The 16,675-nt window shown below is 41.9% G+C and overlaps 1 protein-coding gene across 2 annotated transcripts in view; it reads left to right on the top strand.

Annotated features, from left to right (window-relative positions):
- Positions 1–13,355: 13,355 nt before the first annotated feature.
- Positions 13,356–16,675, top strand: part of cdh4 (cadherin 4, type 1, R-cadherin (retinal)) — a 196,035-nt gene continuing 192,715 nt past the window's right edge. For both annotated transcript variants that reach the window (XM_076751779.1, XM_076751769.1), the window contains exons 1-2: positions 13,356–13,604; positions 14,876–14,987. In XM_076751779.1, the coding sequence (XP_076607894.1) occupies positions 13,551–13,604; positions 14,876–14,987 (166 nt within the window). In that variant the 5' untranslated portion in view covers positions 13,356–13,550. The remainder of the gene's footprint in view (positions 13,605–14,875; positions 14,988–16,675) is intronic.

The raw sequence follows: 16,675 nt of genomic DNA, 5'->3' as shown, positions 1-16,675 counted from the left end.
GGACTAGACCTAACGTGATAAAAGCCGAATATATATATATATATATATATATATATATATATATATATATAGTTGTACAAGTGGGTGGGCCCAGGCCCGTCAGACCCACCCCTAACGCCGCGCCTGTTCCTCGTCATGTCCACAGCTGACAATAGCCAACGAGAGACCATGTTGAACAGATGTGCCTCATTCTCTTTTTTCATGTAAAGATTGAGCCAATTGCGACCACTTGTGTAGATGACTGGCACTTCATTGAACCAATTCCAAAAATGAGGATAGGATGCTTCATTGGGTAATTTACAGCCAAATCAAGGAATTTGTGTGAGGATCCGCTAGATCTGTGTGCTCCTAGTGTTCCCTATTCCCCAGTGTTATGTGTCTGTCTGTCTGTTCCCCTGCCTGTCTCACCTGCACTGAGCTGACTCCGCCTCTCTGGCAGCGCACCTGGAGCACATGAGCCTGATTAGGGCTCAATATTTAAGGAAGACGCTGAGCTAGAGTGGTCCCTGGATTATCCTGATCTCTCCCATGAGTTTACCAGAACCGTGCCCAGTGAGTATTTCCCGTCCTTGCCAAGATGCAATCTCAGTTTTTTGTTCAGTGCCTTTCTCTTTTGCCTCACCTGCGCTTTGTTTGTTCACAGTGCCTAAACAAGCCACGTTCAGCCTTTGCCCAGCAGGCTCGTTGAGTGCACCTTTTGTTTCTCTCCACTCGTTGAGTGTGTTTTTGGTTATCGTTCCCACTCCTTACGAGTGTGCTTTTGTTATATTTCTTGTTAATAACTTTTTTTTCTTTTTCTTACTCTTGTTTCTTGGTCTGTACATTGAGTCTGGTTGCTTCTAAACTTAGGCCAAGCCTAACAATTTGGCACAAAGTTTGAATGTTACATTTCAAAATAGACCAAAACCATGCATGTACTTCAAATGGTTCAATAATAGCTTTAAATTGACTTTAGATATGTTTGGGATAGGCGTTTACTGGCAGTCTAAGTGTGTCTGTTGGAGTTCATCAGCCCAGAAGTGTCTGCTTAGTCCTGCTTGTCTACATGAGCTTCCTGTTGGCGTATGTTAGACGTTTTGATGCAGAGAAAGGAATAAATTCAGAATGAAGAGAAACAAGTGGAAAGACTCTCCTGACATCCTTACTGCAGAAATTGGTCCGTACAGAGTCATCTATGCTGTAAGAGGCCACGATGACATACAGTGTGACAGAATGCCATGTTAATGGATGCTAAGCCCAAAAATACAGTCTGAAAAAGACTTTCTGTGACTGTTAAAATGGACTGCTTCCTAGCAGTTGACAGTGAAGAAACAGAATGTAGCCAGGAATGCTGTCGCATAACTGAAAAACCATACTTGAATAAGCTACACGGGTGAGATTAATCATTTATGTAAAGTATTTTATTCAACTTAAAAAGAGAAAAGGCTTCAAGGATGAGTACTAACAATGAATTTGTCAAATGTATCTTTGTTAATCTTTCTCTGCAACAAAGACAAGGCCAATATCCCAATTACTGCCCCAGAAAAAGCTGCTACCTATGGGGCTGAAATTAGCCTATCCATTACTCGGGTGAAGGCTTTGGTAAACACCAAACAGCATTTTTCTATCCTTTTGAAAAATTATCTAAATCCTTATTCATTATTTCATGTGCATAGATTTACTGCCTTTTTGTTTTAGACAAGGTCCTGCACACTAATTGGACAACCACTTAGATGTTTGGTGAAAAACGCTCGATTAGACTTCTTTTCAGGACTGTGTTGGTATTTACAGCTTCCTATTTTAGGATTTGACCACGAGGGTTGGGTTTGAATTAATTTGATGCAAATTGTGTTGGTTTGAACTTGACTTCTGTAATAAGTGACTGCCGTACACCTTTATCATTACACTGAATACGGTGATCTCATGTACTGTAATTCTCATCACAGTGCCGCCATACTCACAATCAGCCATACTAACTGAACATCCACAATGTAACACCTTGTAATTATCCTACACTGTCCAGTCATTTTTCTTTATTTTTCTCAGCAGATGAAGTGCTGACAGGTCATTGGTCGATTATGATAATTAAAAATATCTAAGATACATAAAAGCTTGAATTCATGTAAGAGTAAAAATAATAACAATGGTTGAATAAATGGAATTCAGAGTCCATTAGTGATGATCTGTTCAAACTGCTGGATGAATAATGCATCTGTAATAATACAGAAGCAAACAGTGCTCAGCACATGCTGGTGCAGAAGATTTTCAAACACTGTCCCCATGCAAATAGTTGTTTTTTCACTGTAAAATCTTCTTCGTCGACATACTGTCTGACGCAAATCAATAGGCTCATTTTACCCATGTCTAAGAGTCATAAAGCAGAACAAACCCCTGAGGATAATCAGTAACCAGGTGCAGGCTTCTGATATTCTTTCTTGTCGGTTGGCCCAATATTCCGATTCCCTGTAGTATTGTTTGCCCACTCCCATATTACACATAGACCTGCCCCATTCTTCCTCTGATTGGCTCTGACCCTGATATTTTTCCTAACTCTAAACATCATAACCAACCATCTTGTTGTGTGGGGACAGGCAGAGCCTGGACCCAGTTGCAGAGTCATCACAAAAAGGCGTTTATTGAAGAACAAAAAATCACCTTAACAGGGAAAACTACTTCAAAACAACAGGAACCAAAAACACCACGGCGGGGAAAGTAGCAAATAAACGATAACAAAAAAAACACCACTAGGGCGATAACTCACTCAGGAGGCAGAGAAACAAAAACAACTGAAAGTGTCTAGGAGCAAACTCACCAGCAATAGTATAAAACTATCAAACCCAAAGTGTCCAGGAGCAAACTCACTAAAGAGAACACACAGCAAACCAAAACACTGGAGACGCGCGGCGAGAGAGAGACTGGAGATCAGTTCGGGAGCTGGACTAGACTGCCGAGGGCACAGAGAATAATCTGGCACAGGAGTCAAGCTGGAGCTGGATTAAGAAGACGGTTGATTAGCCAATGAGGCGCAGGTGTGTCAGTGAAAGCCCACACCTGAGGAGATCAGGCCCGCCTCTCTCTCTCGCGCTCATCCTGCTGACAGAGAGGGAGGAAAGAGAACACTGTGAAATCAGGGAGGGAACACACCGGGGCCGAATCATGACACATGTCACCCTAACCCTGATCAACGAACTCTCGCCAATCATAGGGACATTGGGGGGTCTTTCAGATGTTTTTCTGACTATTGGGCTTTTGGAATAATGGGTCGTCAGAATAATGGACAGTTTCCAGGAAAATGCAGCATTTGTCTGAGCTGTGCCCCGATTTGACGGACAACATAGTTTTACCACAATTTCATCATGATGACAAAATAAGTGAAGACTGTATTTAACACAAAAAGTCCTGCACAGACTTGACCCACCATTCAGAAAAGCCTTGCGTACTCTCCTTTCCCAGGAAGAAGTGTCGGATCTATGCCAACTTTTCTTTTTCCGCTCTCTTCAAGTTCATCTATTTGTTCACTAAGTAGCTTTTCATGTGTAATGTCCTGTCATCATAATCGGGCATGCCACAGGAGCGCTACCTTTGTCCCTTCTAATTTTCAATAGGAAACAAAGCCTGGGCACAGATAATTGGCTCTGCTGCAAACAACTGTCTTTGTGCCTGCTGCTGAATTTACTGCACTGAGAACATCTTAATGACAGAGCAAGTGTGGTTTTTTTTTTTTTTTTTTTTTTTTAACTTTTTTTAATGTGTCATACAGCCGCAGCCCCACCACTGGTGCTTCCCCTCTGTGCTTGAGAGATGGTAAGATAGGCAAGTGTACAGCAAGAAGACTATTTGTCACTCAGCAGTCGACCGCAGTTTGGGGTGTATAATTACCACTTACTGCACAATCAGCTGTCTTTTCACACCCTCAGTGCCAGAACTCTTCAGATTCACATTCAAATTGCTGAGAGGTTTTTTTTCCCCCTTTCACAGATTTATAATTTTTCTTCCTTTTTTGGCATTTGCTTTCTATTTCAATCCACATTTTCCTATTCTCTCACTTATTATAGGTCTTATTGATTTAATAGCACCCCACATGACTTTTTGTTTATGCATAATTTGCGACTGCTCACTGATTTACATATTTTTTCTCATGCGTGGCTCCCTGTCTGGTAAACTCGCCCCATATATCTGCCTCTTGCTCCTTCACTCTTTCCTCTCTCCACTTTGCTGTGCCAGCACTTTGATAGCGGAGTAGCTGGGGGGGTGGTTTAATGGGGGATGGGGGCTGCAGGCCCAGATGAGAACAGTCAATATTTCATATCTTTACCTGGAAGGAGACACAGAGGGCAGCGCAAATTCAAATAGGGTAAGATGTATGACACCCATACACAGCTTTAACCGTCTTGCCAATGGAAGATGCTGCAGGAGGCTACGTGGCTGACGGCTCCTGACAGAAGGAATCCATTAATTTCAACATTTGCAAATAGAACATGGTTTCTGAAAAGATGGCTACAGTTGCACTATGGAAACTGGAAAATTGAATGCAGTTACATTAGCATAAATCAAATTGTCAAACTTTTACACCTTTGAATGCATTGTGCACATAATGTGGACATGGCTGGGAGTTTTGAATAATGCCGCTCGTGAATAGTAGCAATTTTTCCCCCTCTGATCAGGTTTCAGGTGTGATTATGTGCTGCTGGTTTCAAAGGTATGTTGTAATGAAAGTGGATGGCTGTGGATGAAAGGGGTGTTCCCTTCCTTGCTGCCAAGTCCCATTCTTCCACCTGACCTCAATCAGCCATTCAGCCCATGTAGACGGAGCTTACTGTTGGCTCCTCATATTGGTTTCCATTGCCCAGAGAATAACTCTGCAATCAGTTCACACTTCTCCCCACATCCCTCTCAGGTTGGGTACATCTGCTCTCATTCAGACCTCTGCCACTCGCAAATGAACAGCATTCTTTATCAGGGAAATAGTAGTTGTGAATGATGTGATCAATTTTAGCCTGAGAATCATGAGTGTCCATGAAGATGTTAATGTTGTGACCATATTCCCCAATGCAGACTTATTTCTATGGTAATGCAGCTATTCATATGCCATTTCTAATATTTGTTTACAGCAAATCAATAAAAGCCAATGTGCTGCCTGCACTGCACACCAGATAAAGAATGTTGAAAATGTATATAGAAAGCATTCCATGCGTCCAACTCTGTAACAGGCATATATTTGACATTATAGAAGTTTTCAGGGAACCAGTGCTCCATCATAAGACTTCCATTGCATAGTAAACTGGTTTTCTATCAAAGTGAAATAAATATCACCTGATGCGTGCAAATGAGAATACAGAGGATAGTGTTATGAAGTAAACAATGCAATGATCTTCCCATGAAAATGATGTTGGATACACTCCTGTGAGAGAATCACATCCAATTCTCTACGCAACAATGAAAAGAGGGGCTGAGTCTATTGTACCTGTCTCTCTGTCTGGCCCCAGTTAAATGCAGCTAGTTGTGTTTGATCTCTACAGAAGCCTGCTTTTGGCTCCTGTGCAAGGCCTTGCCACTTGGGTGCTGAACTGCTTCATTCCGGTTGCCTGTGTTTGTTTGTTTAATGCCAGGCTCTGCTTTCACACAGACATAATTAAATCAAGCCTAATCCACTATTTATGCATTCTGCTTCTGAATTATTCACACAACAGTCTTATGTGTTATTGCATTTTTTTTTTAGACATTTAGAACTTGTGGGGCTGCCGTTATTGAATAGAACTTCCCTCAAGATTGCTTCTTTTATTAATTAAGCCTCCCCACCACTACCACCACCACCACCATGCAATACTACACAATGCAGCCATGTATCAGCTGTGCTTGCATTTCTTTGCTTAAGCAAGTATGAATTTGTCTAGTGCAACTACACAGTGTGCAATAAGAGTAATTATAGTGCCTCTAGAGAGTATGTCGGTTTTCTAAGAATATTTTGTAAACATTTAAGTATCAGTGCGCACACACACGCAAAACAACATACAGCTGCATCCATGCACATAGTCTCACCTATAGCTTCTCACTTAAAAGGGAATGATACTGATTTTACACATCAAAGTGTGTTTACAGGTGTTGGGGAGCACTACTGCATCTGTGCTGTGATGTTCCTTGAGTCGGCGTCGGCTGGGCCTGAAGACTGCAAGTATGAAAATGAAAAAAATCTGGGGGTGTTACAAAGAAATGACTTTAGCAGACCTCTGTATCCCGCTCCTCATCCCTACCTGAGGCTGCGGCTACGTGAGCCGCTACTTACATAACACACCCAAATCTCTGGCGGTCGAGTTGCATTGTGGGTACTATAGACACCAAGCTTTGACAAGAGCCAGAAGAGGACTATGTGGTGTAGACTCACCTTCTACAAACTGAAAATGCCTTAAAATCTCAGGCTGCTTCATAGACTTCCAATGCTGTCTTTCAGAAATCATGACGTACTATTAATGAGCAACAGCAAATACCTTCTGAAAGAAATGTAATGCTGCCTTTACTTTATACTCAAAATACTAAGTAAACATTGGTAATTATTGCTGTCGACATTAATCAAAACCCCTGAAAACATGATGTCAAATCTTGTAAACATTAATGTTGATGTCTAAACAAGCAACAATTAAGTTTTACATTTGGAGAAAAGGTGAAAACTCAGCTATTTTGCTTCATCAGGCCTGTCTGGGTGTGGTTTGATCAGGTTTTACTGCCAGTAATGACACAATCCACCAACGTTTCCAATACTGCAACTTCAGCTGCAGGTTATCTGAGGCATCAGTCGTCTCCAAAATCAGTTGCGATTGGCTCGATCTTCACACGGAAGAAGAGAAGGAGGCCCTTTCGTTCAAATCAGACTGTTATTGGCTTCACTGTTTGCGAGGCTTTGTGTGGAAGATCGCGATTGGTCAAGTGAGGTGTCATTCGAAACTTCCACAGAGTAACTGGAGACGTTCTGCGTATATTTCCGGAAGTTGTAAGAGGAAAAACAGAGAAGACAAGTGGAAGACTAGCACATCGCCTGCTAATTTGAAAGGAGAAAACATCTTTCTGTGGATTATTATCATGTTTTGGACCAAATGTTTTTCCTACAGTGGATTGATGTTACCAGGCCATTTTCGTTGGACAGTTATCCATCTGTGGATCACAGAGACATAATTGGTGAGTTGCCTCAATGTTGCATTAATTTTTAAAACGGTTGTTTGTCTGCTGTTGGGGTTTATTGTGCCTCCTGTTGTGTTTGCAGCTTGGAGCGGTTTGCATCAATCAATCATCAATTCACGAGAAACTCAGCTTTCTAACACTCTGTAATATGAATATAGATGTAAACATAGAGTTTGCGTCAATAGACGGAAGAAAAATAAATAACAATAAATTCTACAATGGCCCGCGGCCGGCAGTTGGAACAGTGTGTGTGTGTGTGTGTGTGTGTGTGTGTGTGTGTGTGTGTGTGTGTGTGTGTGTGTGTGTGTGTGTGTGTGTGTGTCAGGCACACGACTGCTGGCCTAGTGAGTGGCTGCATGTGTTGCTGCCATTGTCATTGTTACAGTCACAAGCGACGTTGCCTCAGAGCCCTAAGAACACGCTAAGAACACACGCCGGCACGCTTGTAATTTCAGTTGGCAGCCCTCCTAACTTAAAACATCTTCCTGACCACATCACTCAGTGGAACGAACTGAATGAGGACGTAGGTTGTCGGGCCCCTCAACATTACCAATATGCAAACTGTTGATGCTGAATGTAAGAATACGTTCACTGAGAGCGTATTTCATTTGTATTGCCAGCAATCTCCACTCTTGAAATAAGATATTCATCCCTAACAATTTTGATTCAGCTATTTCATGGATAATTTAGGCACTTACTGGTCTAGGTTATTGATAATAAAATATTAGGATCTTGGTTAAATATTAAAGTCAACAGTAACCTGAAGGATGAAACATGACATATCTACTTTATTTATCCAAACATCCATCCTGACCACCTCCATAAGACATCCCTGTGGTGCTTAAAACAAGTGGAAAAAAAAAAGAAAACACAAAGCAGGGAACATAAAATAGGCAGCAATTGTGGTTCTCGGCAAAACTGCAATTGAGAAAAACAGATTGCTAGAATGTGAATATATTTCTAGAAGACAGAGTTGGTACCATGCAGTGTACTTTGTCTCTGAGAAAATTTCTTAACAAATCTATTAATGTGACAAATGCCTAGGTAGAATATAAATCATGTGTGAAATGTCTTGTGGGCAAGTTGCTTCAGAGCTTTTTTTCCCCCTCCACATGGGCTGTGGAAGTCTGCCAAGTGGAAACAGACAGAGAGGTTAATTAGGCGGAGTAGATTCTGATGTTCCGGTTCAAATGAAAATCAAATGACATCCACCACCATCCATCACCGTCAAGCCACTCTCTGTGCACCTATCAGGCAATCATGGTATATTGAAATGGCAGTCAAAAGGTTAGGGATACAGGCATCTGCAGGGGCTCATCCCTCTGTGTTAAATATGGAGAGCAGTCTGAAGCTTTGTGTCATTATCTTTGGACAACAGTCGTATAGTCTCTGATAAAAACGGACCCGTTGCCTATTGATTTCTTCCTGTTTCTACAGTCCAGTCCCTGTGGAGGCAAAGGGATGTGCTGCTCTGCGCTGCTGAAATACTGTATGTGTGAAGCTCACTGGAACAGAGCTCAGAAATATCCCCTAATCTTAGCTAAATTAAAAAATCAGATCATGGGTGAAATTGCTTTAAGTTCATTTTACATCCTTTGCTCGTCTCAAGGTGTCGAGTAAATGTTTATTTTGGTCTTTTACTGATAGATCATTTGCTTCCTGTGGTCTTCGGGTATTTATGTTGTGCACATATCAATATTTCATTCATTCAGGAGAAGAAGGTAAAAACAAAACAGAGGTTCCTGAAAGTCTGAGCGGGTTCGGTGTTGTGGAGTCTGTGCAGAATTTCTGTTGCAGTTTAATGGAGATTGCCTTCCTTCGCCTCTTTCCAGTTTCTCTGTGTGCATCAATTTGACGCTCATACACTGAAAACCACATCAACCTAAATCACGAGGGACAAAAACACTCATAAATTATTGTTACAGCATGCTACTCACCATATGTTTTTTGCAAAAAAACAAACAATATTGGTAAGTGGTACCGAAGTTGGCCTTGCGGTGCTTAACGCACTGTAGGTGTTGCATTAATACGGTATATTCCCCTGATATTGGAAACACAATTCGAGCACAGTTGCATAGAGTCCAGAAAAAGAAACATGCTCAATGAAATTCTGCTTTACCCAGTCATTGAAGAAGCATCATTAGACCGACTGCCAGGGGCTGCGATATTGTTTTCCTTTAAATCACTTGTATGAAAAACCTGAAAAGCCCTCAAATATCTCAAAATGTCTTTGTAACCCAACTCAAATGCTATTCTTTCTCTGAGAGAGTAAATGAATGTGGAGAGTTTTGTTGATGCTGCTATGCTGTCACATAACTCTGGAAATGTCTGTGTTTTCTCCTCGGTCAGCAGTGAGGAAAGTTTCGCACCGACGAAGTCTTTCACTGCACAGCTGACAGCGTTGCAGTATTTGCATCATCAGTGGCATCGCTGCACCGTGCTGATGACTCTGTGCGGCTTTTACACCTTGTCTATATGTCCGTTCAGAGCAAAAGTCACACGTACAGATTGTGTCTCGACGTGCGGTCATGGGGATGACACAGTGTATACGGTATAATTAAATGTTGTGAGTGTGATATAAATTCTTTAGGTTCGCGTTTGATCAGCCACATTCACATTAATACCAGTGAATAATGAGGCGGCAGGCTTCTAACACCTATCCAATGGGCTTTAAAAAATGTCAGCTTTATTATTAGACTAGAGGGTTTCACACTGGCGGTGGCCCATGTTAGATGATAAAGACAAACAGTGAGGAGGTAACTTTTCCTGTGTGAAAGGTGTAAAGATTCACAAAAAAGGTACAAAATGCTTTAACTACACACTTTCACTTCCTTTCTTCTCAGGGCACGTGAATCTGTTTGATAACACAAAGGCACGGGGCAGCGAGATAAACACCCACAAGCTTAGAAAATTAGAAATATGAATCAGAATTGATAGAAAACCAATTTTAAATTCCAGTCCTCAGCCAAAAAAACTGTTGTGCTACTTCCATTAATCTGCCTCTCAACAGCTCTCATTTCTCTCTCTCATTTTCATGACCAGCGCTGCTCAAGAATTAAGAAACGTTTCATGTGAATAACTGCCTTCAGGATTTACGATGGATTATGTAGATACAGAATTTAGGCTGGCCTTGAAGAATTCAACGATAACATGAACTTTATTAGAATCTGAAGGTCTGACATATGATAGCTCAAACTTTCACCCAACCAACCTGTGAACTATGAGTGGTTTTTGCTGAAACTGACAGAAATTACGGCCTCAGAACTGCCTCACAACCAATAAATTAGATTTATTGGTTGTGAGGCAGGTCTGAGTCCATAATTTGAGAATTGAAGCTCCCGAGAGAGTTGTCTCCAAGCAGCATATGTAAATGATCGACTGACATAGCCCTCTAGTAAGTAATAATGACTGGAACAAAGGTGGAAGTCAAGTTATTATAGATCGGCTAAGTCAGCAGAGGTCAGAGGTCAGTGTGGACGGACGGGTCAACAACAGAATGGACCTAAACACAGGACATTGCTGTTCCCATACCAACAGTCAGCTTCGGTTTCTTCAGCCATACTCACAATCAGTCCCAGACCATAACCATATGATTATTACTGTAACCATGAGAACAAATAACCAAAGCTTAACTGCTGTCACAACCTAAAACAGATTTATTATTCACCTACAAAGTGAACAGTTTACAAAAGCGTCCTAACATTTTCCTCTTCCCCCATGAAATGGAAAGAGTCAGAACCATGATTGATGTGCAGGTTAATTGGAACCAAGTGTGATAAGTCATTTCATGGGACCATGAAGAATCATGCCAGATGTTGATGGATGGTGAGATGAGCAAGCCTCAGTGGGCGGAAAGGCAACATGTCCCCTGGGAATGAGAAGGTTAAAGCTAAGCAACAAGTGTAAAATGAAAATAAATATTTAGTAAGTTAAATTTCTTCCCTAATTATGATACTGATATCAGACCCAAGTGATCGTGTACTGGTTGGCCCTAATTTATTCAAGCAGGATCATTAAATTCCCAATGAGCCTTTACAAATTTTGTGTCTCTGTGATAAATTCAGCTGAAAAAAATAAAAAATAAAAAATCAGTACTGTTGTAAATATGCAGTTCTCAAAGCAAATGTACGAATGAACGTATTATCACTTCATAAATTTGGCTTATGGTGCCCAACCGAGCCCAAAAGAGGACAGGCAGGGAGAGAGGGAACCCAAGAAATTAGGAAATGAGAGAAACACATAAGTCTCCACAAATTATTGCACTGAAAGAGAAAAAAACATTTCATGAAAGAACAAATGGAAAGTAGAATTTGTCAGCATGTATAGTGTATGGTGAGGTGTTCCTACAGTAACGACTTCCCCCTATAAAAAGAGAACTGGGACCCATTTCGTGAGATTTGTTTAATAATTCAGCACAGCCTTAAACCAATTCACTTCAAGTGCCCAGATGGTATTTTTATTAGGCAAATGCTCGATACTTGAGAGGAATAATTTACTTGCGTTCCGAAACTGGCAGGCTACCTTCAAGCCACGCGGAATTTACTGAGCAGAGAATCAGTGGGGCCCTTCTTCAGGGCACTAATTCAGCAAAACAATAATTTCATGAATATTGTCGTGTTTATGCTGCACAGGCAGACAGAGTGGCGGTGGTTGTGGTCGGGGGACATCCAGCGATGGTCACTTTATGCACTGTACTGTGCTGTTGCTAATTAGGTTTAGAGTTAAAACAGCATGAGTGTGGCTTGCTGAATGCTGGGAAATATACTAACACTGCTGGCAAAAGTCTTTTTCCCTTGAGGATGTGCCACATTCAGCACACTCAGACATTTTCTCTCTGGAACTCTGAGTTCATTCCCCTTCCTAACCCTGCTTCCTGTCAACCGCTGGTGGAAATGACTGATACCGGGACGTGCCATTAGTTATTAGAGTCATTGTTTGTTGTACAGGGCATCAGTTTTAAATCCTTGTCATAGGAATTCCCTGCCAAGTTTTGCAGGGTGTAATAAAAGCTGAAGCACAAAGCTCTGAAGACAGATGAGTGGAGCATACTTCTGATATCTCTGATCTGACCTTACAAAATCCTGCCCTCTGGACAGAAACACCCACTGAGCTGCAGTCAACGAGACTAGGAGTACTTCTTAATTATCAGCCTCCAGCAGTTTATTTTGAAGATACCGTTTAAAGGAAAGTAACTGTGAAGAAAGAATTGTCAACCGTTTTCAGCATTGAAAGAGTGAGTGAAAATAAAGCGGCACAGTGAATGGCAGTGACGGGGGCAGACAGGGAGCTGTGTTGATTGACACTGCAGTACTGTCCTATTCCTTTTGATGGGATTAAATTGTCATGACCTCTCAGATATGGAAATTGAGGCACTGATCTGAGGCTTTGGAAATGTCAACTGTTTTTAAATTGTGAGACCAGTTAAAGACACAGTTCATTCTTTCACCGGGGTTTATTTCAGAGCACGCAAAGTTATGAGCTCTCTATATTTTTCTTTTAGGCTGAAACTGTAAAACTAACTAAAATAAATCTCGCAAAATGCAGAAAAACACATTCCATATTTGATCCTATATTATATCCCATATTTTCTAGCACAGTGATAGACATTAAAGATACTGAGTGGCAAAAAGACTCCAAAGACCCCAAAATAATCTGACATATAACAATTGAAGAATTCCATCTCTTATATGAAGAAAAGATCGAATATAAAAAGACTGATTTGAAAATACTGAAGGAAAAGACCAAATGATTGAGCAAAATGGACATATTTCCTATAGATCTTCGCACCGGCTGCTGGTTCACTGGACTTTATTTCATTTGAACCTTAGATTCACCATCAAAGTCTTATCCCGCAGAGGTCTATCATAGCAGCTTTAATAAAAAGCTGAAAACTCGGCGGCTCTTGCCGTTTACTTATACCGTGGATCAGGGGCAGAGGGGTAACTGGGGTGTGAAATAGACTCCACTTAGCTGATGGACACATGAAAAGACTCGGATGGTTGGTTGTCACTCACACCGCCAGACCCGCCTTTGCTCCATCTGAAGTTCAAATATGAATCTAAATAGCCTGGAAAATGCAGTTTTCTACCAATAGATCCCAGAAGTGTACGGGCATCCTCGCACGGAGTCATTTGGAGCGCAGACGCACGCTGCTATGCCTCGTCCGCCGTGCGGTAGGAGGGGTTGTAGTGACGCTGTTATCCAATGGGCACCGGCTTCCTCTGGACGGAGCGCAGCATCTCTGTCTCAGCGGCACTTTTGCGCCAGACAAGTAGGGACGGTCTCTCACTCAGCACCCGAGAAGAAGAAACAGGGCTCCGGGAATTACTGAGGTGTATTTGGCGAAGAAGACTCATCGCTTCCCCCCCTTTGTTATTCTAACACGCGGTTTTGCAAAGATGAACGTTGGCTGCGTCATCCTGGCGTGCACCTTACTTGTGGGCGCATCCTCGGTAAGATGAGTTAATTTCTTCATGTCTTGTCGGCTGACTGTGCAGTGGAAGTGCTGCACTGCTGTAGTGCTTACTTGGGCTTTGCAGCGCGCTGCATGAGCCCTCGAAAGTGGCTGTGAGAGGCTCACTTTCCCCCCGCAGCGTTGCGCTAAAGGCAACATGATGCGTGTAATCGAGCTTAATAGGGCGACGTTTAAGGTCAAGAATATTTTTGTCTAGGTGTGGTGTGAAAAGTCACTGACAACTCTGTTCGTTACACTGTCCACCCTTTCCCCCAAATCAACTGCAGTGCATTATTGCAGAGGACAGTGCTTTCTGGAGGGGCTTCTCGTTCTGTTGCCTGCGATCAACTTCGTTTACGCACATTTACGCACTGTCTCCTCTCCTTTCCTACATTGCTGGGCTTTATGGCTCAGTTAGCTGCTTGGTTATTTGGTTTAGTGCTTATTTAAGAAGGATGATTTAAGCAGCAAATCAGCAATTATGATACGCCTGTCGTATTTTATTTGCAAACTTCTCAAATTCTCGTTAAACCTGCTTTATTTGCCAAATAAATGCAGTTGTAGTTTGTTGGGCTTTGTTGATACTCAATCACGGAAATACTGAGTTGCCTGTATTATGGAACAAACTGCGGTATAATTTCTCAAACATAAACTGATGTGATGAATGAGCTGTATCGCTGCAAGTGCATTCTGTGGAGAATGAAAAGCTGCTGAAAGTACTGTGTGCCTGCAACTATGCTTGTATATATCACTATAATTTAATGCACTTGGCTTCTATCTTTGCTCTCTTTCACACACGCTCTCACTGTCTGTGCACTCCTGCTCTCACACTCCAGTCAGCAGGCAAATGTGTGTTTAGTTTCCACATTTCCTGCAAGCCACAGTCATCATCTGTAAAATGGTCATGTCATTATGGTCTCTTTCATAATTTTTACGTTATTCAACATATAATGATCGTGATGATAACATCTGTAATGGTGATAATGATGATGACGATCATCATTGCCTTCATTAAGAGAATTTATTCACTCTTCAGTATTTCGGTGTCTCATGAGATTTGATTTGAGTTTCACTGCAGTGAATGAAAGCTGCTGTCTTAAGCCCCAGATGTGGACTTCCACACTGTGACGGTTCCATGTGCAGCATGCTGTAGTCAGACAGGCTGCGAGGCTCAATATCAGTGAGAAAAGGCGGTGAGATCAGCTTGTGACCCCGTGCCCACAAGTCAATTTGCCAATGCTTAATAGTTCGTCTTGTTTTATTCCTCAGGGGAGTAAGGCAAGCCAGCCTCTCAAACCCCCATGCAGACCAGGCTTCTCCCAGAACTTCTACACGGTGATTGTCTCAAGAGATCTGCTGCACGGGCAGAGCATTCTCAAAGGTAAGTCTGCCACTGCTGGATCTCATTTACTGACTGATGATATTTTCTCTTCTCTGCCCAGATTTGTCCTCAATCTCATAGTGTGACTGTGCAATTGAGTGAGAGCATGTCTATGTGTGTGCGTGTGGACAAAACTTATTGCGTGTGACTCTCCTAAAGAAGGTCAGAATACACTGACTGTGGCTGTGGAGCATAAGCACAGATGTGCATATATTCATGCAGATAGATACACTTGTGATACAGCTTGGGCTGAAAAAGTCTCGTGATGTGACCACACGTCATGACAGAAGGTGTGTACTGCATTCTGTTCAAGAGTTCTCGTTTGATATGGAGTTTCACTGATGAATGAGACGCCTAAATGACACTGATTTCAGTAAAAAAAAAAAAACATGAAAACAATACATTTTCTTTTTGATTGACTAAGCAGCAGGCAGACTCATTTAAACGGCCTGTCGCCTACTCTGCATGTTTGCAGCTGGAAGCCCCAAACTTTCATTTATTCCCAGTGTTCGTTGTAATACATTTTCCAGCCCTTTTATTCTTTCTGTTTTTCAGAGGAATTCAATTCTGTTTTCATTCGCTCCATTTCTTTTTGGAGCAGGCAGTGTACTGAATCTACTGTGAGGTTCATCTCCTGCCATTTGAAATTATGCTGTAGTTTCTTCAGCGTGTCTCTTCCATTTGCTGGTGAATCTTTGCCATAATGGAAAAAAAAATCCCTCTCATTCACATCCATGGGTCCCCAAATGCTTCTATAATATAGGCCATGTTATATCTAAACCTCTAAACTACAGCTGCAACATGATGAAATTAAGCCCAACATGTGTGTTTCAGCATTTTGCAGATTTTCATATCAACACTGTGGATTTCTGCTATGTAAGTCGAGGTACTTGGTAATATGGGTCCAATATTTTGGTTCTTTCATGCTTCCTCCGATTTCAGTTTTCCTGTAACCTATTCTACACTGATACTCACACATCTCAACAACAGTGCACAATAAGCTTAGCTCTCCCTTGACACTTTTATAGTATTGCTTTTGTAGCCAAATATTTGTCTATTGTAACGTGAAATACTGTTTGCCAGGAGGAAATGGCATTCTCATTGTAACAGCTGTTTGAGCATTTTCTGCCTCCGAGCAAAACAATTGAATTATTCTGGAGGTTATTTTGTTATTTAGGAGGCTGACAAGGACAGTGCAGGCGGTCAGTGGGGAGCGAGTTTGCCTGAAGGGGCTCAAGGTTTCTGCCTGTTTGGAAATGGGCTGAGGTGTCCTCACTGACCCAAACAGTGCTAACAGAGGGTGATGTGATGTGTGACAGATAACGTATGTCCGTTCCTCCTCTGTGCTTTGCATGTGTTATATGCACATGCATCCTTTGGGGCATCCTGGTGTACATATTATCTGCCTCGATTCAAAAAGGAGTTACAGCAAAGCTCAACTGCATCAATTTGATATAGCTTATGTGCTGCATCAGCTCCAGCTTTGATCCCATATTACCTGTGCTTCAAGTCTCTCACTTTCATTTTGTCTGTCTCTGTGTTTGTTCTTTGGGAAAATCAATCTGAGAGCCATGCTGTCCTCCCAACTGGCCACTCAAAGGGATATGGGCTGAAGCAGCATGCGCCCTCATGCAGTGATGAATGTGCAGCGGCTAGCCTTACTGAAGGTCTGTTTTCTGTACAGCGGG

Source organism: Chaetodon auriga, chromosome 2 (assembly GCF_051107435.1).
Source record: "Chaetodon auriga isolate fChaAug3 chromosome 2, fChaAug3.hap1, whole genome shotgun sequence".
NCBI lineage: Eukaryota > Metazoa > Chordata > Actinopteri > Chaetodontiformes > Chaetodontidae > Chaetodon > Chaetodon auriga.
This window is presented reverse-complemented; position numbering and strand designations above follow the sequence as displayed.